The following is a 27,778-nucleotide window of genomic DNA, read 5'->3' on the forward strand; positions in this document are numbered from 1 at the left end:
TTAAATGCATTTTTTGTGCGTTATGTGGGTATTAATCATATTGGCACTTCAGGAAATTCCAAGAATCGCGCTATGGCTTATACCCGTCAAAGCGCACAAAAACGTAGCATTCATTCCTTATATCTAAATTTTTAGAGTACTTTGCTACAAAATTAAGTAGTTTACTTTCCAAGATTATCAAAAAATAAAATAAATATATCAATCTTTTCAAGATCTAAATAGAACAGTCAGAAAGATCCGCCCACTTTAATTTTTATTTCGTCACAGTTCCTGTAATTTTATCTAAAATATCCTTAGGCCCTACTTTTGAAATGTTGGTGCCCAGCTTTGAATTTTTTTTTTCGAACGACAATTTTTTCCATGAATGACATTGCGCACGTAATCTTGTGGAAAGGACCGCCCTTGATATTATTACACCAATGTTGTTTATAGCCTATTGGAAAACAAACGCTTTCTTTCTGTACAAAGCATATCGCGAATGTAAATATAGTGAACTGGGTCCTTCGGTAGTACCGAATAGGCCTACGTAATAGTGAGTGTGAACAATATGCGGTATTACATGACGTTAGAAGTGTATCAATTTAATTAAGAAATAATATATCCCCAACAATGATTTTTCGTTGAATGAAATCATTGTTTGGAGTTAAAATTATATCACGAAGGCGCAGCCCGAGTGATATAATAATAAGCATCTAAACGACAATGATTTTATTCATGAGCAAATCATTGCTTGAGATATATTATTTCGATTCTAACACGTTATCAAGGATAATTATGTACGTCCTTTACTATATCCATCAAATATGTGTCTGATTTCTGCTGATTTCTTTTCCAGCGCGCCGCTATGCCGTCTAACGCTATGTCGTAATAAGTCAGAAAAATGAATTGTTGAATAATAACACACAGTTTTCAGCCTTCTTTGTTTAATAGGAAAACAAATCGGGTCGTGTTAGAATTCAGTTTAATGAGGAAATCAATTTAATCTTAGCCACGTTTGAAAAGTCTCTGCAAGAACATGGATAATATGGTTTTTATAATAGTAGATTGAGCTGGGACCTCACGAGTGTGATCCGGCCTGGCAAAATCCACGAGAGCCGGATAAAAAATCCCACATCTGGCTACTATTATAATAACCTGTTATAATAACCCTTTTATTACATACCTGTGACTTTATGTTTGTTGCTTTGTAATCGAATGAAATCTTCAACGTGTTAACGTCTTGTTTGTTTGTGTGCGCTATTTATAGAACTCTGTGAAGTCATGCATATTAAATGAAAGTAGTCACAAAACGTACAATACGGATTTTTTTTTCTGCCAGTTCGTATTTCCTTGTAAAATACAAGCCGTATTTTTGACAAAATTTATACAGGTACGTAACGTAGATCACATAAAAATAAAATAAATGCATATTTAGTCAGTATATAATACACTTTCCAGAATCTAAATTTGACGGATGCTGACGATATATGTTACTTAGAACAATGTATTTAGATTGTCAATTTAGTTTTTAGTTAGGGATGCTAGCTTGACGGTATAAGCATTAAAGCAATCAGCGGATACTCACAATATTTTCAGTATCATTATCTGTGTCATAATACCAATCAATACCATAAATCTAAAATATCAAAGGCGAGCAGACGGTTGCTTAATATGAAATGTTTCAAAATAATTTTGAGAATCGTTTACGTAAAATTGGGTGGACGGATAGCTCAGTGGTTTGCACACTGGCCTTCCAATCCTGAGGTCGGGGGTTCGATCCCCGGCAGCTACTCGGGAATTTTCAGAAACGCTTCTCAGTGTTTCCCACCCAACTAGAGGTGTACTGGTCAGGAACCCAGGCAATCCTTGCGTGTATCACTGGGCACGTTAAAGAACCAGGCTGTCTATTTGCAACGAGCTAGGCTAAGCTAGCTGGACAAGCCTGTATCTGATTTCTGATCTCTCTGTCATGGGAGCTTTTTCTCACTCTGTCCTTCTGGTCAGATCGCTCTGTGTCTGTACTAGTAGAGGATGAATTATGCGCCCTGTGTGGCTGCATTTGAACTATGTAAAGCGCCTTTGAACGTGAAATTGATCATGAAAAGGGCGCTATATAAATCTGGTATAATAATAATAATAATAATAAAATAAAACAATGATTCTTCCGTAACCAACATAACACAGAGCACGAAAACCCCACTTTTATTTGAAATGTGTGGATTAAGAAACACTCCAAATGAATATCTTGACACACAGGGTCCTAGAATTCAAACTGCTAACAAGCCGAGAATAATTCGTCACGGCAATTTATTTAAAGAGTTCCGGAGAGAGTCTCGTTTGCTTTTGACGTGCCAGTACTGATGTATAAACAGCAAGATATATTTTAATCAGGATGTTCCGCTAAATTGTCTCTCAGGATTGAAAGAAAACATCCGTTATTACTGGAAGGAAATGTGTTTCTTATACTTCTCCATTCGTAAATGTACATGACATTTTGTTCAAGAAAACAGACAAAACTAAAATTTGCAAACGAGGCTTTTAATTATGGTCGATATAAAATCATTTGTATTTTACTAAAATAGTCACACACGACTTTCCAACCCAGAACAAGTCCTTTGTACCGGAACTACGATTGTACAAAAGAACTTAGATTATGGCCGGAGAACCAGATAGCGTTAAAATATATTCACAAAGTTGGATAAATATTCTATTTTAGCATCTACATCATAACATGTTTAATGCTATCCTTCATAGCGGCCATACTGTTTTATCTTGCAAATTTAAAATAATGATAAGGACATGCATTTATGTTTTAATTTAATTTTAAAAACAAGAGCTGCCACTATTAGCGACAAATGCCCCTGAAGCGTGTCCAAGAATGCTACAGGTGTCTGCACACAATATGCCAGAATAGTTTAGGTATGAATCGTTTTGTGACCTTGACCTTGACCTGAGAGACCCGGGTCATAGGCGCTACACACCTTCTCAATATGGTTAACATTTTTGTCAAATTATTTTCAAATCCCTTGATAAATGGCAGAGTTATGGACCAGACAAGACCAGACAAGAAACAGACCATGATAAGCTTCTAAGCCTATACCTATAAATAGAGTTTTTGTAATTTCCAGAGAAATAAATGACAAAAAAAATTATATCTACATGATTCAGATGAGTGTAGATCTATTTCACGTTAATATAGCTTTGCATAATGTCTAATCGCAGCCTACCTATATGCTAGTCTAAAGGCAATACCCTGATTGGTTTTTAAAGTATCCTCTAGAAGCGATATAGGACGAAAAGACGGACAAACACGCACCCCCGTTTTTCCAAAACGGGTCTATAAAGATGTCTTTGAAAATGTTATGCTCTTTGCGAAACAATACAATACCTTTAGAGGTTTCCAAAAGGCCTTCTCTGCTTTCATCCATCCCACTTCCTCGTTTCTTTCGAGAATGTGCGTGGCCGTGATCGGCACCATGGTGATGGCCGGCATCACCTCCAAACATTCCTTCATCGAAACCCGGTCCTAAAAGGTCTTCCAAAGTAAGATTAAGATCATCGTGCTCGTGATCATGGCTGTCTTCATGTGACTCGTCCGGTTTGTCATCAAGATCATCATAAACGTCTTCCAAGGACTCTAATGATTCCTGAATCTTTTGGAGATTTAAAAATCCAGACATACCACCACTAAATGCGTTTAAGAGATCAGCTCTTTTATTGTTGAATTCCACAATATCGTCTATTTCAATATCGTGATGACAGTAATATTTTAGATTTGTAGCGTAGTATAACAACATAGTCGAAATCTGTTCGAATGAATCTTTGTTTACGTATGGAAGGCCAGCACCGGCAATACTCAATAAATTGCTTGAATTGAAGCACTGAAATATAAAACAGATCAATTAATCAAGCACACACAGTAACTGACTCAAATGTTTGTGTTTGCATAAAGAGAATTAACAAGGTCTTTTGAAAAAAAATACTTTATTCTGAATTATCAAGTTATGGAAGTTATTTAAATGTTTGGACCTTCTTCAACAATTATTCAAATCATAGAACAACAAACATATATTATGTTTATAGAAATATTCTATGTTAACAAACATGCATATTGTGCGAAACTCCGCTAGTCAAAACCAATGAGCGACGGGAAACCATTAATGAAAGAAATTCTATACCAACATAACATGAAGTTATGGGCGTTTGACACGAACATATATAACCATTATTCTTCACTGCCGTCATTCAGGAAGAAATTTGTTACTGAAAAATGAACCATATTTCGACCGCAACTGAACTGAAGTTTAATGTGATTTATATTTTGACCTGGACTTGCCGACAACGCTAGATAGCTATTTACAATGTGTACGTGATTTACGAAAACTAGTCGCTTTCGACTTTGTACACTTTACACTGTTGATTCAACACAGCTAAATCAGGGTGTTCTTTATTAAATACTCCGACATTTTCAAGAAGTTTAGATTTTCAAGTCGAGACTTATTACTATAGACGAAGTAAAAAATGGGAATTAGCGTTTACGTAATAAAGTTACATTTCATTAACTCTAACCTTTAAGTTAAATCATTTTTGCTTCTTTTAGTGTCACTTTTCGGGATGTAGAATTATTACGCTGCCAGTATTATCTAGCATGCTATAACAACATGCAGATTTTGATACTAATAAATACTAAAACACTGAAGTGTAAAAGAAACCACAATGCTACTGGGTAAGGGTATGAGGAAAGAAAGAAAGGCCACGGACTACTTGAGAATAGACCAGTGTAGGCTTACATTTGATTTAGTAGTCATTGGTCTTAAGTAGTCCGAAGCTAAAGCTTTAACTGTGTGCAGAGGATTAGTGTAGTAAACTCGAGCAGACAATGTGCCCGCTGACCAATAAAGTAAGCACGCTTTATATACGAGACAGTGTTCTTATCGCTGGATGACGGATTTTTCATTGAATTTTACATTGATGGAATTCACAAATAAATTAGCTGTACTAAAAATTAAGAATTTAGGGGAAGTAAAAGCTCGGATATTTGTTATTTTTAGTCACCACAAAGAAGTGAAATAGAATAATAGAACTTTTATAGATGCTTTTGATAATCAAAAGAAGTAAAAGTCTTTTCCAATGATTTCTGATACATGGACATTTATTGAGAAAGGAATCTATCATATTGCCGAATACAATATTACTTAGCTCTCGGTAAATCTGTAAAAGTTATTACTATTCTAGAGCAAAATCAAAATATCTCATGCTCAAATGATTTGGCTATTACAGTCTATGTTAATTTGCAACACGGTAATCAGTTACATGTGTATTCTTTAAAAGTCTGATCGTCCCTGTGTGACCTTAAAAACGTGTTTCAATTCTGTTCCCTTTGTTATTATAGTTTGGTGTATATTTCCACAAAAGTTATTACAAAATGTATGATTGTTTTGTAAGTGTATGTATGTGTCTACATGCACATCTGTGCAGTCTGATAATGATAGTCTGCATTGTTCATATTTAGTCATTAAATTCACAATGAACATAGAAATTTGGCAAGGAAATGGTAACATTGTTGTAAATAACAACAGAAAAAAAGACATTTACTAGTATAACAGTCCCAACAGAAAAGGGACATTGCTAATCTCAGACCTGACTGAATCAATACATTTCAAGAAATCCGTCCTCCAGTATTTACAATGCTTTGATTAATACACTGCGAACAAGGTGATGGCAGCTTGAACATGTGTCGTTTCAGATTTTAAATGTTGATGAATATGATATCATCATCGTCATAATGATAATAAAAGTAAACATAATAATAATGAAGTTGTTGGTAATGATTCATATTGATCATTATTTATTTATTTATTTATGCTTTATTGCATAATCATTTATCTGGGATGCAGTATTCGGCTCGAGTGGATTTTGCCAGATCGGATCTCACGAGGCGCGCAAGCGCCGAGTGTGATCCGACCTTGCAAAATTCACGAGAGCCGAATACAAAGTCCCAGATCTAGCTACTGTTATAATGACCCTTTTATTATATACCTTTACCAGTTTGATTCTTGTTTCGTTCTTGAACGAAATCTTAGAGTTTATCGATATTAAATGGAACTAAGTGAAGTTTTTATGTGCGCTATTTATAGAAATATGTCAGGTCATGCATATTTATGAAAATAGTCCGGCGGCATACAATACGGAAGGTACAATACGGAATTTTAAAGGTACAATACGGAATATTTGTCTGTCTGTTCATATTTAATTGTGAAATACAAGCCGAATTTTTACAGAATTTATATAGGTATATAATAAAAATCAATATTAATTGTACAAGGACACGTACGGGGGAACAGTATCAAATAAGTGTTTACACTGCAATGTTTTGAACACAGCATTTGTTACTTGTGGGGACAGTTGCTAATAAAGCGCAATAAAACACAAAGACCTTTGCAGTAAATGTATAAACATTTAGTTTGAGTGTAAATTTTACACAGATAAATGATTCAGTTATCGACATCAACAAATAAATATGTGTTTACAGCAAGTACAAGTACTTTTTTACCTGGTGTGTGGTGGTATTTATCCCTACTTTAATGTGTGGGGACAGCTGGCATTTAATGTACACATTATAATTCGTTAACTTGGAACAAAGTTTTAATAAGTAAACCGTCTTTGATATTCTACGTTTTTATAGCAGTTTTTTACTTGCATTTGTGGAGAAGCTGCTTATAAAGCACCGATAGCGTCGCATTACGGTTAGACGTGTGAAAATGAAAACACTATTCTTATTCTATCGTATACTGATATCATATCGTATACTGACGACTTGAAAATTCGTGGCATGTGATGGAATCGGTGATATTCGGGTTTCTTCACATAGGATTATAGTACTAAGTCTTAACTGTGTTAACAGACGCTTGCAGTTTACAGATAATTCAAGCGTCCCACTTATTGTTTTGAATGTTGCATAACAATATAAAGGTATGACTGATCAAAACATAAGCGCCAAATATATTTCTTTCATAAAAAACGGAAATTATACAAATTTCAATGTGTAATACGATCACATCATGCGGTCGTAAATGAATTTATATATATATATATGAAATTTTATATTCCTTTGACATCAAATTTCCCGTGGCCAAAGTGCAATAGAATATTTTTGAAAAGTTTTTTCGCTATACAAATGTATTTGTATTTATCTGAGAAAAAAAACAACCTTGTAAACAGTAATCTCGGAGCACTTAGTGATACTGATAAAATCGAGTTTCTGTTTACCCTCCCAGATATGATTAGATTAGACCTGTTGCAATATTTTAAAAGTTAGAAACAATACTTCGTACAGTAGATATATAAACAATCTTAATATCACTTATGTAGGCAGAAAATATAGAACGTGTACATAAGAAATTTTGTAAACGGTTACTAAATGTGAAAATGACTACTAACACTTTATCCTTGTATGCTGAATGTGGTAGATTTCCTTTATATATTGAAAGGCATGTTCGTATTATTAAGTATTGGTTAAAGCTAAATACAGAACATACATTTTTTTTTTGACTTGTACATAGTACATAATATACAATTAAACATGGTATCACGTGTGAAAGTGTAAGTTAACATGTAGTTGAGGATGAATAATACAACCGACATCATAAAAGGTATCTTAACACTGGTTCCAATCAATTGTAGCCTGTACCCAAATATATATGACAGGTTAACCGTACACATTTGAGAGTACAAAGCAAAGTATATTGCCCAAAGGTTATATCAATCATAAATAACAATATTGGTCAAAATGCAAAATTGACAAATGAATTGAGAAAAGTGTATGTAACGAACCGTAGGCACCGCCATATGCCGAGGTGTCAAGCCGCCAGGAGAGGGTCACATTTAGACCATCCTCATGGCTGCACACCCTGTGGTGCCCAGTGAGCATCACATGAGTGCCCCCTACCCTACGGCGGTGTCCACCGTAGGTGTAGGTTCCCCATGGTTGACGAATCGGCAAAGGCTTTACCGTAACATCTGTGATATAATTGGAACTTCATATTATATTAGGCACAAAGCTACAATTAACCATTAGCATTAATAATAGTATTTCTTATTTCAATGGATTCTGTAATATATTTAGCTAAATTGCTTAAAACATTCCTTTTATTTGTAGTAATCAATTCAATAAATTTCATCATTGATGGTCTATTGTAGTAATATTTCTTAAGATATTTCTTTCTTATATCATTATAACACTGGCATATTAAGATGAAATGATATTCGTCTTCAATATCTAATGTTCTACAACATACACAGTATCTTTCGTTGCGTGGTATTCTGTTTTGGCCATATCTACCGGTTTGGATTCTAAGAGCGTGTGCGGATACTCTGATTTTTGTAATATTGAATCTAAGACTTTTAGGCATTACATCGAGATAATATTCATATGCTATCGTCTTTTTACAATGTTTATACAAATCTAAGACTAAACTATTTTCTACAGAACCGTGCCACACCTGTATATAAGTACAGTTATTTGGAGCTTGTCTCCAAATAGATGTCTTTATCTGGAGATGTTATGGGAGCTAACTCCTCCGGTCTTGTTGGTTGGCATGCACGCGGTTTATAACTACGTCATCAAGCCTGCGTCATCAAGAAGAAACGCGCAGAGCTCCTCCTTTTTGTCTGGGAAGCCGAACAAACAGGTCACGTTTTGTAAACTCTCATTAAAATTATGTTGAAAACCCTCCCTCCCCCACCAGCTTATTATATCTTTTGTTATTTAGGAACAATACTGCGCCGTTGTTCTGAATTTATATTCCAGGTCACGTGTGTAAATGTAGATATGACTAGAAAGAACTAACAACATCTAGGTTTCGGCATGGCTGACAACACAATGGAATGCCTGACAACGCAGTTTACCATATTTTAAACCTTCAGACATTTGTGATAAATGGTAATATTTGTGTATTCTGCATAATGTTTATATTAAACCGATAAAGAAACACATGGTGTGGACATAAAGACGTGCTGGCGCTGTTATCTATCATAGTGTTGATATTCAAACTGGTAATAAGGAATACACAGTGCCGACATAAAGACATGTGTCCGCGTTGTTATATACCACACCACGACATCCAATATCCGTGGACATGAACTGTGACTTGGTGTTGATATATAAGACTGTTTCAGGCATTCTAGTGCTTATTTTATCAGATATTCTCACATCTTACATGGAAATATCATTATTTGTAGATACATGATTTAGTAATAATGCTTAATTTTATATACTTGTGCTATTTGGTTAATTTGCAAATATCTAGTATTGACATGCTAGTTTTAATGAGAGTCAGTCATAGCCAACCAACTGCCAAACTTTACATGATCATTTCAAAATATATATATATATATATATATATAGCTCGTAAATTAATAGATATTTAAATAAATGATATGGATATGTAGTCGGTTTCTTTATAGCTAATTCTCCAGATAATTATCTATAACTCTACGTTTAAACATTTCTGGAAATAGTTTAGAATCTATTCTATTCCAGTTAGTAAAATATTCTGTTAGACCATACATATCTAACATATTCTTAACATTCGTTACCCAATTATTCAGACCTTTTTGACAATCAGACACATTTAACTCATAAATAGATTGCAGTATTATATTGTCTGTATTTATTAATTTACACCAATATTTGATTATTCTAACATATCTGTTTATATATAGGGGATATCGTCCCAACTCGCCATATATACTTGCATTACATGTACTGGTTCTAACATTTAAAATTCGTTTGCAAAATTTAATGTGAATACGTTCAATTTCCTTAGATTTCGTATAGCCCCATACCTCTGAAGAGTGTGATAAAATAGATCCTATAAATGAGTCAAACAACTGACATAATAACTTAGGCTTAAGATCGAAATCTTTACAATTGTACGTTAGTAAATTAAGAGCCTTTAAAGCCTTGCCAATCAAATGCTAAATACATCTAAAAGTGAAAATTGCATTCTCTATCATATAGTAAAGAATCAAAGATATAGTATAGAACACAATCAAAATGTCAGTAACTGGACATCCAAAGTGCGAAAATTGTTGCAAGACTCGGGTTTTGAAGAAATTTGGTTATTTCCGGAATCTGTAAATATAAATATGTTTATACCAGAATTTAGGCTAAGACTGAGAGATATTTATATTCAGAACTGGCGTACAAATATGAACACGTGTACATCGTTATACATATACAGAGAAATTAAGTTGTCATATGTAAAATCTGAATACTTAGAAATTTTAGACAATAAAAAATACAGAAATGTAATTGCAAAGTTAAGATTAAGTTCACACAATCTTGCTATTGAAACGGGAAGACATAGACAAGTAGATAGAAGTCAAAGAAAATGTACCATGTGTGATTTGAATGATTTAGAGGACGAATTTCACTTTGTTTTAAAATGTCCATATTATAGTAATCTTAGACAGCTGTTTATTCCAAGATATTATGTAAGACACCCGAGCGTTTTTAAATCTATATCTCTTATAAACTCGGACAGGAAATCGGTATTAATAAAACTAGCTAAATTTTGTATCCAAGCATTTGTGGTTAGAAACCAGGTAAACATAATTTAAAGTTGGTTGTTGATATTTTTATCTATAATGTCAAGGTACCGCCTGTAGTTTAAAGTTGATGTACATTTGCCACGATTGTTATACATTTATTGGGCGATGTAAATGAACACTCTCACACGTTTTGACAAGTTTTGACTGTATTGACATGTATTACCATTTCTTTGTGTTTGCATGTTTGTAAAATTGTATTATTTATGACGATGGGCTGTTAGGCTTAAGTCTTAATAAACTATATGTTCTGATGTTCTGTATTTAAGCCTTATATGCATTATTTAAATTAACAATTTGATTTTATCCATGTTGAGAAATATCGCCTAATCTTCTCCTAATTTCAACAAAGGTGATATATGCTTAAAATAACAAAGAAAATACAAACTTTTATTGTGATCATGCTGCATTTCTCAAAACTGTTCATTGGTGTTTACTAGTATTATTTTAAACGCATTTCGGCACAATGTGTAGTAACTTTAGCAGCTATGGTCTAACTTTTATCCTGCAGTTTTTACATGTTAGAATGTGTACAGGTATAACTGTAGTGTACTAGGACGGAAAATCACTTTTAATAGTAAATATAATTAAAGATCTTATAGGTCGTTTTCAAGAAAGGCTGTGTGCAGTACTGTGTTTTATTACCTTGCACATGCATGTTGTATCGTGCTTAGATAAGACTGAAATAAACAAATATATTCATATATAAAGTGAAGAAACTTAAAAAAGGTTAATATGACGCACACAAATGATAACGACCTTTAGTCTTATTCAGGCAGGAAACTAGTAATACAATATTTGATATAGTTTTACATATAAACATATTAGCATTGAAATACATGTAATTTACGTAGCAGAAACATAAACGCTTAAAATCGGTTAAAGGTTGAATTGAAACAAACTATAAATGAATGATATTTAATTTTGCATGTATGTTCTAATACGACTACTGCGTAAATAACTCAATGAATTCAGCAGTTTTTCTACGTTCAATTACAATTACTGCAATTACAATGTCTCAACTCGGATGCATGTTGGTATAAAGTCGAATCATTAAGTAAAATGAATTATGATTAATATGTTTACTGTCTTGTCTGTTTTACAGATGACCACGTGACTAGCATATTAACATAATTCAGCATGTAACATATTATCGTGACAGTCTGTAAACACATGACTTTATTTGCCTTTGGGCAAAGACATGTTCTGCGTGACAAATACAACTATTTTGCATTATTCTCGACATGCTACGTTCAATTTTTGCATAAAGTATTTTTGTTTGAATGTTGTATGTAGTTTATTGTTTATTTGAGTCTCATCATTGTACAAATAATTACATACATACAAATATAAAAGTCATAAAAAGTACAATGCCATTCATAGTATTGTAGAGACTATTAAGTAAAACATTAAAATACTCTATCACACATTCCTGAAATTTCAACATCATATCTAAACATTAAAATGCTGAAAGTTTAATAACCTGACTATATTCCATGTTAGCTATAAATCTAAACAAGAGCTGTCGGTGGACAGCAACGCTCGACTATTCAACAGTCTTGTCAATTGAATGAATGGGCTTAATTTTGTAAAATTGCAAAACAAGTTTATGGAACCTGTATAGTGCATATCAACTCATGACAATTGACAATTGTGTGAAGATTCAATCAATTTCCATAAGTGGGTACTGAGATACCAACTTACATGCTAAAACTTAACCAAAAACATCTAAGTCGATAAAGGTGCATAAGTTTGTAAAAATGCAAAGTAGAGTTATGGCACCTGTGCAATGTAAGTCAGTTTATCACAGTGAATAAGTGTGTCAAGCTTCAATCCATTCCCACAAATGAGATACCAGCTTACATACAAAGACTTAACCAAATCGGGACGCGGACGCATACGCATGGGTGAGTCCAATAGCTCTATCTATTCTTTGAATAGTCAAGCTAGAAATTATTAACCTGTTAAAAAGAAACAATATATCTAAAACAGTGATCTGCCCCCGAACAAAATAATTGTCTGTCGTTCAGATGCACATCATTACATCCCTCGGGCTACGCCTTCAGGATACAATCCTTTTGCATCAAAACTCCAAACAATGACAATGACAATGTTTGTGATGATAAAATTAAGTCTAAATATTTCCACGCAAAGAAAACAAATATCAAACCCGCTACAACAGTTTCCCTCCAAATCAGTGATGTCCTAGATTAACAAAATACCTAAAAATAGTTTTATAAACTTTTTTGTTGTAAAATATTAATATATATCAAAGATTATATTTAAAGCCGGTTTGGAGCGGGTACATATCCCGCTCGTCAATAACGGGTATAGTCTTAGGTCTTGTATCATTTTTCACTCCTTACTATTTTATTAATGTAAATGTTGAAGAGAATTTAAGTAGTGATGAAATTAATTTTGTAAATGTAGAACAGTTAGATTGTGATTTTTGTATTGATGATGTTATAACGGCCATTTCTTCCTTAAAGACGGGGCGGGGGTAGGGGGTGGGGGAGTGCTGGTGTTGACAAGCTCATCCCTGAAATATTCATAGAAAATAAGACTGTCATAGCGCCTGTTTTGTGTAAATTGTTCAATCATATATTTAATACATGCACCTATCCTGAATCTTGGTGTAAGGGTATTGTAATACCAGTACCTAAAAAAGGCAACTTAAACGATGTAAACAATTACATATAGGGGCATTACTCTTACCAGTATATTTTCTAAGATTTTTTTCTGTACTATTAGATATGCGACTGCCCAAATGGGCTGAAGAATTACTGAACGAATTTCAATACGGCTTTAGAAAGGATAAAATTACTGTAGACTGTATTTTTGCTCTATGTTCTATTATTGATAAAATAATTAAACATGAAAAGAAAAAGGTTTATGCATCATTCATACATTTCCAAAAATGTTTTGATATGATATACAGGAATGGTATTTGGTTTAAATTGCTAATGACGGCGTGTCTTCCAAAGTAGTATCTATGTTGCGAAGTATGTACAATTGTGTTAAATCTTGTGTGAAAGCGAATGGGTCTCTGTCTGATTATTTTGACAGTTATATGGATGTAAAACAAGGGGAACCACTCTCGCCTCTTTTGTTTATTTTTTTCGTAAATGACATGTATGAAAATTTGCAAAATGATACTAATGAGACGTTCACCTTGGATGAATTACAAATATATCTCTTATTGTTTGCAGACGACACTGCTTTATTTTCATATTCTAAGGAATGCCTGCAATTGTTACTTAACCAACTGCAAACTTATTGTAACAAATGGGGATTGACTGTAAATGTTGATAAAACAGTCGTTATGGTGTTTAAGTCTGGTAATGGAATTAAATATTAATATATGTCAATTTTATATATGTCTCTCACACATTTGTAGTAACATACTTTTCCCATATTTTGTATATATAACCGCCATCGATTGTAGTATGGCGACAGACATTGTAAAATGTTTGAGCCAATAAAAATCTTGAATCTTGGTAACAGATTAGAGAATGTAGAATTGTATTATAATAATGAACAATTGAAAGTTGTTAAGATATTTACGTATTTAGGTGTTACGCTGTCGTCGTCGGATGGAAACTATTTTCAAGCTCAAAAATCATTGTCTAACCAAGCATTAAAGGCGTTATATTCTTTGAATACATTGTTTGATAAAGTTTCTTTGAATGTTGTAGAAAAGGTTAAATTTTTACATGCTGACATAATTAGCCCACCCACTTTATTTTCAATGGAAAAACGTATTTAAATTTATATAAAAAAAATCTGCCGTTAAGATTCTAAAAAATATTTTGAAGCTTTAATGACACACACACAAATGCTTCAAAATGGAAAGAACAAAAGTTGGGGTCACCGTTCCTATAACAGATTTATTTAGAAAAAAGTGAATTTTGATATTTTTAGTTCTTTTTGTTTAACTTTATATTTCCTAGATGATATAAAGTGCTATGTTGAAAACTTTTTATTTCAGTTGTAGCTTATCATTATATATCAGTTTATTGATTCTAAAACAATGTCTGTGCATTACCAGTGTGCGTAATATCTGTTGCTGGCTTAACTGCATGCTAAAAGTAAGAAATCTGTAAAAAAAAATTGTAAAGTCTGATGTTTGCTTACTAATTTCGTGCTAAAAGAAAGTAATCTGTACAATATTTCGTGATATTCTGGTGCTTGCTTACTACCTGCGTGCTAAAACAAAGGCTTCTGTATAATATACGTGATACCTCTGCACGGCAGTACAAGGGAAATGGTTGGCCTTAAATCTTTGTACTGTGACAAAATAAACTGTATCATATATTATGCAATACATCACCCGCTTTTGCTCTGACATGAACTTGCCAAATTAAGGTTATATCTTCTCTGCATCACTGAACAAACAAGGATGTTAAGACACATTGACATACACATTTAGAATAGGTTTTGCGGCAATACTTTCCTTGTGTTACTGAAAAACTGTAAACTACTCAACGTTTAGTTCAAGTAATTGTTTGCCAAATTACACATTAAATTGTGCCCAGATCTTAAGAAACTTGTAGGGTTCGGGAATGTTTGGATCAGCTGTCTGACCGACGGGAAAATATTAAGACGTTTTTCTAACTTACAGATTTTTATTTACCTAGGTTTTAAATAATGGTCGTATATTAATACTACAAACTTTTAATGGTTATTAAACCGGAGTACAGTTTTCATGAGCACAGAAGTTTGTAGTTAGAGTCAGAGAAAAGTCATGCCGAAAAAAACTGAATAAAGCTTTTATGATAAATGTAGGACTTTATTATTTTGTTTTATGTCTTGTTGTTAAACGCTGTCAAGAAGATGACGTACAAACAAAAATATGAATTGTTAACTATTGACACTTTGTTTCCTCCTGTCTGGTAGGTAAGTATGTTTCGAACAATGATAGGTATGCTTGACATATCACATAATATCAGAGGACCGTTATTGAACAGTTAAAAATACTCTTTATTAGCCCCTCGAAACAAAATGTTGCAGTGGTTTTTGAACGAAATTATGCAATAGAAAGCAGATCCAAAATTCTGTGCTTTTGCGTGACCGAGGAATATGGCATGTCAAACGTTGCTTAATTATATAACCTACATTATTGTCATTGTATGTCTATTATTGTTATTCAATGTCGTGTCATTCATATCCTTAATTTTGCTTTTGTTATTGTATATGTCGTTATTCTTATTGTATGTTCGATATTCTTATTGTAAAAGTCATTATTGTTTTTCCATATTTCGTTATTGTTATTGTATCTTTGATATTGTTGTTCAATATCGTGCCATTCATATTCTAAGTCTTACCATTGCTATTGTATATGTAGTTATTCTTATTGTATGTTCGATATTCTTATGGTAAAAGTCATTATTGTTGTTCAATATCTGATGATTCTAGTTACAAAACGTGTCATTCATATTCTACGTTATGCGATTGTATTTGTATATCGTCGCTGTGCTATTTATATCCCTCAGAATGATGTAATTATTTCCCATATTTTGTAACAAGGCTTTTCATCGGCTCGTCATAAACGAAAGTAGACCACGTTTCCATCGAGAAATGGAGAGAACATATTCTCTTACTTTTACGGTTTGGTCATTACCAGATTATTAAGAATGCTTATCATTGCTGATTTTGTTTTCTTGCCGGTTAGAAGCGTGTCGGTTCCTGAGAGAAGCCATTTTTTTCTATTAATTCTATTTTTAGTAAGAATGACCTAAGTGACCTTGACCTGACCCCAGCCAAAAGAATTCCCACAAGGGGTTTGGTAAGAACCCAAAGTATGAACCCAATACCCCTTACAATTCAAAAGTTAATTAAAAAGATAAGAATTGTAGATTACTTCTATTTTAAGAAATAATGACCTTGACCTTTGAGGTAGGGATCCGGGTTTTGGGCACGACACGTCGTCTGATTACGGGGAACACCTGTGCCAAGTAATATAAAAATCCCTGAATGAATGTCAAAGTTATGGACCGGAAACAAATTGTATTAAAAGCCCTGTTTACATTTGACCTCAAAGTGTGACTTTGACCTTTGAGGTAGGGATCCGGGTTTTGCGCATGACAAGTCGTCTGACTATGGGGAACATCTCTGTCAAGTAATATCAAAAATCCCTTGATGAATGACAGTTACGGACCGGACATGAAATTGCATAAAAACGCCCTGTTTACATTTGACCTCCAAGTGTGACCTTGACCTTTTAGGTAGGGGATTGGGTTTTGCGCATGACACGTCGTCTGATTATGGGGAACATCAGTGCCAAATAATATTAAAATCCCTTGATGAATGACAGAGTTATGGACCGGACACGAAATTGCGAAAAAAGCCAAGTTTACCTTTTACCAGTGTGACCTTGGCCTATGAGATTTGGGTCCGGGTTTGCGCATGACAAGTCGTCTGATTATGGGAAACAATTGTACCAAATAATATCAAAATCCGTTGATGAATGACACAGTTATGGACTGGACACAAAATTGCATTAAAAAGCCCATTTTACCTATGACTTCCAAGTGTGACCTTGACCTTTGAGGTAGGAGTCTGGGTTTTGCGCATGACACTTTGTCCGATTATGGGGAACATCTGTGCCAAGTAATATTAAAAATCCCTTGATGAATGACAGATATATGGACCAGACATGAAATTGCATAAAAAGCCCTGTTTATATTTGACCTCTAAGTTTGATCTTTACCTTTGAGCTAGGGGTCCGGATTTTGCGCATGACACGTCGTCTGATTATGGGGAACATCAGTGCCAAGTAATAATAAAATCCCTTGATGAATGACAGAGTTATGAACCGGACACGAAATTGCGAAAAGAAAGTCCAGTTTACCTTTTACCAGTGTGATCTTGACCTATGAGATTGGGATCCGGGTTTGACACGTCGTCTGATTATGGGGAACATTTGTGCCAAGTAATATAAAAATCCGTTGATGAATGAAAGAGTTATGGACCGGACATGAAATTGTGGACGAACGAAATGACGGACGGAATGACGGATACAATAACGAATAACGAAATATAGAATAACAATAATGACTTTTACCATAAGAATGTCGAACATACAATAAGAATAACGACATATACAATAACAATGGTAAGACTTAGAATATGAATAGCACGACATCGAATAACAATATCAGAGATACAATAACAATAACGAAATATAGAATAACAATAATGACGTTTACCATAAGAATGTCGAACATACAATAAGAATGTCGAACATACAATAAGAATAACGACATATACAATAACAATGGTAAGACTTAGAATATGAATGACACGACATCGAATAACAATATCAAAGATACAAAAACAATAACGAAATATAGAATAACAATAATGACGTTTACCATAAGAATGTCGAATATACAATAAGAATAACGACATATACAATAACAATGATAAGACTTAGAATATGAATGACAAGACAATGAACCACAATATCAGAGATACAATAACAATAACGAAATATAGAATAACAATAATGACGTTTACCATAAGAATGTCGAACATACAATAAGAATGTCGAATATACAATAAGAATGACGACATATACAATAACAATGGTAAGACTTAGAATATGAATGACACGACATTGAATAACAATATCAAAGATACAATAACAATAACGAAATTTATCCTGTCACTTGCAGTATTTTCGACCCGATATCAGGGTGCCGTATATCTTTCTTGATATACCGTCAGTTGATCATGTGACCAGTGATATACGGTCGGTTGATCATGTGACCTTATGATCGATATTGTTGTCTTAAGAAATTTTGCAAGGAAACCATCATCATTGTGTTGGAAAAGTCCGACCTAAGAAAATGAGTGGTCAAATAATGAGTTTTTATTTAAAAACGAAGAAGTTATTGCGATTTTGCCGGTAATCACGTCATTATATAAGTGACGTCATTACGAATATGACGTTATTAAAGCGGTTGTCGCACACTCATTTTTGTAAAATAAATTGCCAAATATCGGAAAATGAAGTAATGACAAGATAAATAGAATAATAGGTTAGTGCCTAAGATGGAGAAAGTTTATCTGACTCGGCTCCGGACGTTATCAGGTTCGCCTTCGGCTCACCCGATAACCTCCTCCACCTCGCCAGATAAACTTTCTCATCTACGGCACTAACCTATTATTCTCTATATAGAATAACAATAATGACGTTTACCATAAGAATGTTGAACATACAATAAGAATAACGACATATACAATAACAATGGTAAGACTTAGAATATGAATGACACGAGATTGAATAACAATAACAAACATATAATAATAATAACATACAAATATAAGTTAGCAACTTTGACATGCCATAGAGGAAAAGGCTCATCACTTACTATTTTATTTTCAGACATTGTTTTTCAGAAATGCATTTTTTTAGCTTTTTACATAGTTACTTATAATCTAGCCTACGGCATAAACGCGTCTTTATTGTCATTTCTGACTGATGGATGACAGCTTAATTAGTCCAGAACACATTATCTAGAAAAAACAGTAAATATTTTTTTTTCAAAAACTGTTTTTGTGTAATCTCTGGTTATCTCACGTTACTTTTTCAAAGTTGTTTCGGTGCATTTGGTATGCCGCGCATGCAGGGGAGGCGAACCTACATGGAGAAATCTGACACTAAATATAAATAAATAAGTGATTCTGCTTTAGTGACATGAGTGTGTCCTATTTTAACCTATTAAAGCTACAGTCACACATACGGATATGTCCGTGCGTTGAGGTACGGTGCGGATGGGATTGGTCTGTGGGGGGATAAGTACGGAGAAGTACGTCTTAGTACGGGAAAAATTGTGAGAAACGGGGATCAAACAAAACAGTACAGGATACGAATAAGTACGGATAGGTACGGGGTACTACGTTGAATTGCGTTTTACTGCGCCTGGCAACTTGCCCAGCGCACGGACGGGTCTGTGGTGAACTACGTTGAACTACGCTCAAGTACGGACAGCCTCGGATAACTACGTTCAGCTACCGCAATGTACATTTCAGAAATTTCGGATAACTACGTTTTAGTACGTTTAACTACTGATGAATAAGTTTCAACCAAGTTGGACTAAAGTCACGCTCAAATGGCTACGGATCGCTCAAACTTTTGTGCATGTTCAAAAGTTGGAGAAACTTGCAAGTTTGGGATAAGTCTTGAATACGTTTTTGCCTAAGTTTTGGTACGGATTGATACGGATTACTACTTTGAGGTACGGCTCAGATACGGATCGATACGAATTACGTCGTTTCTATCCGTGGCTAGACGTAGCTATCCGCGCCGTATGTGTGACTGGGGTATAATGCACCCACAGACTAACCCTATCCGCACCGTACCTCAACGCACGGACATATCCGTATGTGTGACTGTAGCTTAACATACAATACACTTTATACATAAAATATGTATATTTGGTGCTTACATTGATGTTGTATTGTGATTGTTTATTTTTCGAAATATAAAACTTTGGCATAATATTATATAGCTGGACTTATTTCCTCGTATTAAGTTATACAGTAAAACGGTTGGTAATAATTCATATAATCTTCACGCAATATGCACAGACTAATAAAATCACCCGGAAATAGTTCACTTAGCTTGTACTTTCATCATATTCAAGTTGATGAATACGCTGATTAATGAAAGTACACGTACACGTGACAGTAAGTACACGTACATGTGACAGTCAGTACAGCTTTTTCGTTTAATCTTTACCTTCAGTTACAAATTGAACTACAAACTTTAAAAATCTCGATCACTTCTGCTGCACATAGAGCAAAACGTTAAATGAATATAGTATATCGTTCGAATTTTAAGAAATATGGAGTTCTCACACTCGTACAAATTTCACAATATTACCGTGATGTGGAATAGGAAATAACAATATCAATTATAATGTAAAAGTTACATATGTTATTCCTAAATTAAATAACGTCACTGCTAACGCTTGTCCGGTTTTCTTATATCACAGAAACATCTCATTAAGTACCGTGTTGGTCAATGCTAATTAAGTTGGGAGCAATAATAGGCGACCCGCAGTCGTATGGGAAACACGTGCTATCTACAATATGTACGTTTACGGGCAGGTTCATTCTAACAAATGTACAGAAAATCTGCCGTAAATCTATCCAGAAGAGTAATTTGATACAGATCTTACTTAAGATCTTTATGAACATAATTCAGTATACGAGATATGGTACTGACACAACTGGCACAAGACTTGGACAATAAAAATGAAATATATCTTATTGTATGAAAAGTGCAAGTATTTCGATAATGGAATCAATAAAGTTGTGGCCGACTCACAAACTTCTTCATCATCAAAAGCATGGCCGTATCATCTTTATATAAGACTGAAACAATACATTTATACATTATGAATTTTACAACTGTCGGACTAGTATCACTTAAAAATGCTTGTTTTTCGCGGGAAGGCCTCATAGGAATGGATAGGTCTTTACTGTTCTCTTTTAATGCATTTCGTTTGGAACTATTATGTTCGTTATTTCATAATTTTAAAAGATATATAAATTTCGAAGAATTTCACTCATTCTTTGACTACTGTGTATCGATAGAACACTCTTTAGACCGGCGATCTGTATAAGGAGTCATGTAATAATTAGTAACAATGTCGTTTTAAGACGATAAGGCTGTAATCACAGAGTTACCCGTTAGTAAACACAAACACAAACATACCAACCATTAATTACAGAACAATAACAGTATGTCAACATGTCAATAATTGGCGACATAGTAAATAATCATGACAAAACCAAAGTCTGTCCACACAAATGAAAATATTAAATCTTTCAGAATTTTTTCTTTTTTACTTAATTCATATTAAAACTATGAGACAACACAACTACAACTCAAATTAATACAGAGACAATAACATTACTCACTTCAAATTAGTAAATATAGACAAGACCATCTCCTACCTCATATAAAAAATATAGACTTCAGAATCTTTACTTTCCTTCATATTAAAATATGGAAACACTACCTACCTTCAAATTAAAAATATACCGTACTAGTACATGATGCGATTTGTCATCTTTTTTTTTCACAAAATTTGATTGCTGTCAAGTTTTTGACGGGAATGGTCTTCCTAGGTGGTAATTGTAATTTTTATACAGAACAGAATATTGATATTATGGAGCCAAATAACTTACCATTGCCGCTGTGCAAGATAAAGACCGCTTGTTTAAACTCGTGCTGCAGTGTAATCTGTCTGTAAACTTGTCAAGAAAAGAATCCAATATGTTCTCAGTAAACTCTTGTTCCGTCTTTACCATAAACATTTCCAAGATTTCGTTATATGGATCTAAAATCTGTTCCTGATAATCTTTTACAGTATCTACGGAGTTCTCTATACTGTCTTTAACAACATCTTTTGTGTTTTCAGCCAAATCTCCGAGCGGCTCCACGAAAAGGTCTTTAGACGTTTCTACCGCATCTTTTATAAGGTCACTAACAATACCTGTTTCACTATAAACGTAACTCAAAACTGTTGAGCAAATAACAACAAAAGAAAAAACAAACTTTCGAGCCATAGTTTAGTGTTTCTCTGTGTTGTGCTAAGGTATGAAATAAATAATAAATACCAGTTTTCCAGATCGAAAAGTGAAAAAAAAACACACACACAAAAATTCAAACAAACAACGAAAACAATAGTTGTTCCCTTCCAGTCCGCTGAATAAGTGACAGTAGAAACGTGTTTCACACAATTCAAAATAACTTCCCACAAAACAAATGGGCAAATCGTGTCAGCAATTAGTGATGTATCTGTCCGTTGTCATACGGTTTAACGTTTACCATGTAAATGGCTGTTGCCTTAGTCACACTAATTCCGTACATGTGACGTCACGCTGTCTAAATTTAGGTTATTTATTAAAAACGCACGTAACACTACACACTGATAAACATAGGAAAGGGACATAATGTCTTTAAAGGAATGACATAGTACATAACATATGAGAATGACACATTGCATTATTGATTGGGTGCAATATTATGTTCATTAAATTGTCAAACTGAGCAGAGAGCTTGACGAAGGCGTCAAAATTTGAATAACTTACTTCGGTTTAATAGAAAAATATAATGCATTATTGTTAAGATGTAAGCTTGGAATTATCACATGGATATAATAAATCTACATTATTATCAATTATTAAATGACAAAAGGTAACTATGATATAAAAGAGGTATGAATTTGATTCAAACTTAAATCAGTTAACTTACATCATATGACACAAAGGTCCATAACTCTGACACCAATATTTCATGAAATATGTCTCTCTTTTACTTAGAAGTATAGGATATTTTTTATGCATTTTCACTATATTTTTGTTATTACAGAAGGTGTTTAATTCAAACTTAAACTAATTGTTCCACATCATCCACCATTTCATGTGACACAAGGGTCATGACTGTTCCACCAATTTTAGATGAATTATTCCCCTTTTTACTTAATATTTCAGGTTAAAAATTAAATACACTTTCTCTGTTGATACCAAATGGATTTTATATTTCTGTTATTACAGAACGGGTTTTATACAAACTTAAAATTAATTAAAGACCATGGCAGCTTACTATTTTGGCAACAGTTTCTCTATTACTTAAAGAACTTAGTATATCATATCTGCAACAGAAATCACCATTAATTAGAAGACTTTAGAATCTTACTATAACATTCTCAATTATCTAAAGACCCTTGCAGCATGCTATGTTTGTAACAGTAATGGCCCTGGCATCTTACTATTTCTGCAACAGAAATCTCCAGTACTTAAAGACCCTGGCTTCTAACTATATCTGCAGTAGAAATCACCATTAGTTAAAACCCATGGCAGCTTACTATATCTGCAAAAAGAAACTATTTTCCTTTGCTTCCTATGCTCTGTACTTCTTTTTCTTACTGGTGACACTTAATAATATTAGGCTAACCTAATCACATCACTCTATTCTATTTTGTGGGAGCATTGTTCAAGTTCCTATAAAGAATTTTTTTTTTGTTTCTTGGCAAAATTAAAATAACACAAGATATTTTTGCGTGTGAAGGCCAACGACTGACACTATATTATTACTATTTTTTCTAACTATACACTTGGGTTTTTGTTGTTATATTTGTAAAATATTAACGTACATAGATAAAAATTATACGCACAAACCAATGCTCATTTTATTTGAATAAAACATGTCCATGATAAAAATGGAAGCTATGGCGCTTAAACAAGAGCGGAGATGCATTGATATCCTACTGTAGTAATAATTATCTCACTGCAGTATAAATTATAATCTGCCATGATTTCTATAAATACTGCTATTATACAATGTTAGATAATTTGCAATAATTATTTTTGATACATGGTTGCTTTATTTATTCTAAATCTGTCTTTTTTGTAACAAATGGGTCAATGTTTGAGCCACTAATTATTAGCGAATTATGACTTCAAATATCAGGTCGAAATATCTCTAAAGTTGATAAAATGATTCTATTTCCTTGGGTTTATTGTCAGACACTGTATTCTCTTCCTACATGGTAGAACGAATGGGCTTGCATCTTAAAATTTATGCATTTGATTTTTATATGACAGATCTATTGAATTTAAACACAGTTCTAGGTGGAATAGTTTTACTTTACATTAAGACGTTTGATCTTTATTATGTGAACTGGTTAAATACAATGGGGATTTAAATCTATATTATAACAAAAAAAACCAATTATGTTATAACAGTATGGGACCTACATTATATACATGCACACCCACTAGACTTTTTTTCCTAGGTACCACATTAGTTCGGCAGTTACACTCTTCAAAATAAAAAATGTTTCTCATGTAATAATCTTTTTGAACTATATATAGATTTCACAGTTTCCAATGCAAACGTCATTTTTGAAATGTAAAATCATATAATGAAATCTTTCATGTCTTGGTCAGTTTTGGTGAAAAACAATAAAAATGGTGTAAAAAGAGCTAATACATTGCTTAAAAATGCTAGCTTTTAATGTTAAATTAAACAAATTTAAAAAACAATTCATAATTTAATAATAGAATGTTACAAAATGACAAAATTTTGTTAAAAAATAACGTTTTCTAAGTTTCAAATCAATTTAAATGGATCAATCAGCTTTGATTTGTTCTTAAAGTCTCTCAGTGTTTTTAATATATTATTTTGTTACTCTTATGGTATTTTTTTTTTTTACTCAAAACTGGATGTGCTCAGCTAATATGCATAAAATGAACAAGTGTCACAAACAACGAATAAAATTCTGAGACCACTAAAACTGAATAAAATGATATAATTATTTGTCATCAATGAAATAACAATTTTTATGTGGTCTATAATGTTCGCAGACATACAGTTAACACTTAATTGAAGGAAGAATAAAAATGTAACATACATTACACATGTTACGTTACCATTTCAACAACCTTGTTGTATTGCATCAATTATTTAGAAAATATTCCAGAAACATAAATAAACATTACTTATTTTGTACTATAATAATACATTATGCATTACTTGTCAGACAGTGTGATTTTTTCCGTATCATACTTTAAAATACGTTACCACTATCATTGCTTTTTTAAAAGATATTTAAGAAGAAATCGAAGCCCAAATTGTCACATACTGATTTATTTAAACTGTTAGCGGTAAGTTTTAAAAAGGTTTTCTTCTGTTATTTCAGAAATTGCCTAAAATATATATTGCACTATCCATGTAACTATAATTTTAGATGGAGTTTCAATAAAACATACAATAATATCCATCTGTGCATTTATAATATTATGATAATACAGCTGATATTTAATTTGCAGTATTCCTGTGAGTAAAAATCAAGTTTTATAAAAAGTGTTTTTTTGAATTTTAAAAATAGTAGCATTATAACAACGTATACAAAACCAACCCTAGCTCGACAGGACAAATCATAGGGTCTTGAGACGGATGAGGCCTTTGCTCTCCATGACGATTCGTCTGAAGTCAATAGACTTACACCTGTATAATACGGAGAACTTAGCACTTGCCTGTAGAGAACTGAGTAGTTCCGGTACAGAATCCAGGGACACTTGTTAGGTTAACTGCTCAACATTATATGACTGAATTTCTGTTGCAAAGTGGTGCTAAACCAAAACTAACAAACAAAAGAAAATATGCAGGTATTTAAAGTAAGAACTTTAGATTTTAAAACTTTTACCAGGTTGACAAAACTGTTATCTTTTAGTGATACCAAATCAAGATATAAGAAATTTATACTTGATAGATATGAATTAAAGAAGACTATTGTAGTCATTTTGAAACATTTATAAAAATGACAGAATGTACAAAATATTTTTTTTAATATTTTAAATTGTACAGACAAGGACTAAATGTACTATGTGGTGGAATATTCCTGGATATACCGGAACATTAAGAGAAACACTAAGAGAAACTATGCATCAGTCATAACAAGTAAAGTTTGATTATCAATTAAATTACGTACCAAAGGTGATAACAAAGGCATTACCTGTCTTTGTCAAAAGTTCAAACTCTTGCAAGAAACTCGAAAGCTTTATACAAATTGCTTCAGAATCAAAGTGTAATCAAATGTCATTCATAAAAAAATAAAGTGCTTTTTAGAAACCTATTATCTTTTGTCAATTGCTTTCCATTTTATAAATAATATGTTATAAAACAACACATTATTCATAACAGTTAACCAACAAGAGAGCATATATGCTATAGTAGGTAACATTAAAGTGAAAATATTGTAAGTCACTTCTTAATCAAGACGTACAGAATGTGATTCTTGTAACACTGCTGCCTCAAATTGTCTACAGTTCATATTTTTCAGACATTTCATCTGATTTTAGATTCAGATTTTATTAACTAATTCATTCAATTTTACTATAACAGAACACTGTTTAAGCTAGTGCTAGGGACGTGAGGGCAGTTTCACATTTCACTACATCTAATGAACAGACACAATCAAATCAAGTCAGCTATTATTTAGCTTGGTTGTGTTGTTCTGCTTCCAAAGGACCATCTTAAAAATAAATATTTGCTATCACAAAAAGTCTTTAAGTGTCATGTGATGGTTGTAAAAAGTCTCCTCGTACTTTGTTTCACTGTTGTTAGATTTTCTGGACCTTTTGATCATGTATACTAAAACAGAATTCTTCTTAAGCCAGTACTAGGGGGACGTAAGGTGTATTTCACACTTCATTACCTCTCATAAACAGACTTGATCCAACTGAGTTTGCTATTTACTAGTATTTGCTTGGTTGCGTTCTTTGCTTCTAAAGGATCTTCGTAAGTCTATTGCAAAATGTTTTCAGCAACTCTGAAGTGTCGTTCAGAAGGCACTCAGTATCTTCCTAGAAGTTTTGAATAGCATTAAGTATTTGTTTTCTTAACAATTTTGGTTTTCAAACACTTAATATTGTTCACATCCTTGACAGCTTTTTGCAATTTCATAAGTTTAAATCTAAAGATTACCTGAATATTTCATTTTGTTGTTTAGTTTTTGTTCAGTGCTGCTTTTCAACAGTGAATATTTTATTAATAAGCCCATAAATATCTCAATACAATGAATGTGTTTCTGAAACTCAAAAACAAAATGCTTTATTTCTCACGTAAATAACTGCATAGATACACTTCACAATCACACAAAACAAAGATAAATATTCCATTAAAAACACATTTTCCATGAATCGGAGCCCCAAATTGTAACCCTATTATCAGTGTATGGATGCAGGGGTGTATACATAATTGAGATATACAGAATATATACATAAAATACATAATCAATGTAAAATGTAATTATTGACAACAATATTGAAACCATCAAATAAAAGAACAACATAATTAAGAAACTGATATTAGTATAATTAAACTGATAGATGCATTAAAGGAACATTGAATGTGTAATGAATGTTTCAGGTGATTTTTTGGTTGACAAAAGTAAAGAAAGAATGTTAGAATTAATACCTTAAAGTATATTTCTAAATACAGCAAAGTACTGTGGTAACGTATTTTAAAGCGCCGTTACGGAAACAAATTTATTGCTTGAGAAGTATGGAACTAAACTATTTTGTAAGAGTATTTAATAACTTGATAACTAAATATTCCTCTACTGTTTTCTGAGAAAATAACGATACAATCAACAAGATTACTGGA

General features: G+C 33.0%; 1 protein-coding gene across 2 annotated transcripts in view; it reads right to left on the bottom strand.

Annotated features, from left to right (window-relative positions):
* LOC123559580 (zinc transporter ZIP12-like) overlaps window positions 1–22,431 on the bottom strand; it is a 52,367-nt gene extending 29,936 nt beyond the window's left edge. Inside the window, exons 1-2 of one of the 2 annotated variants that reach the window (XM_045351520.2) lie at window positions 21,793–22,431; window positions 3,368–3,860 (exon numbers count right to left, since the gene is read on the bottom strand). In XM_045351520.2, coding sequence (XP_045207455.2) covers window positions 3,368–3,860; window positions 21,793–22,173 — 874 coding nt within the window. In that variant the 5' untranslated portion in view covers window positions 22,174–22,431. The remainder of the gene's footprint in view (window positions 1–3,367; window positions 3,861–21,792) is intronic. The other variant, XM_045351521.2, reaches the window with a different exon arrangement.
* Window positions 22,432–27,778: the final 5,347 nt, after the last annotated feature.

The sequence above is a fragment of the Mercenaria mercenaria genome, chromosome 10 (assembly GCF_021730395.1).
Source record: "Mercenaria mercenaria strain notata chromosome 10, MADL_Memer_1, whole genome shotgun sequence".
In the NCBI taxonomy this organism is placed as follows: Eukaryota; Metazoa; Mollusca; class Bivalvia; order Venerida; family Veneridae; genus Mercenaria; species Mercenaria mercenaria.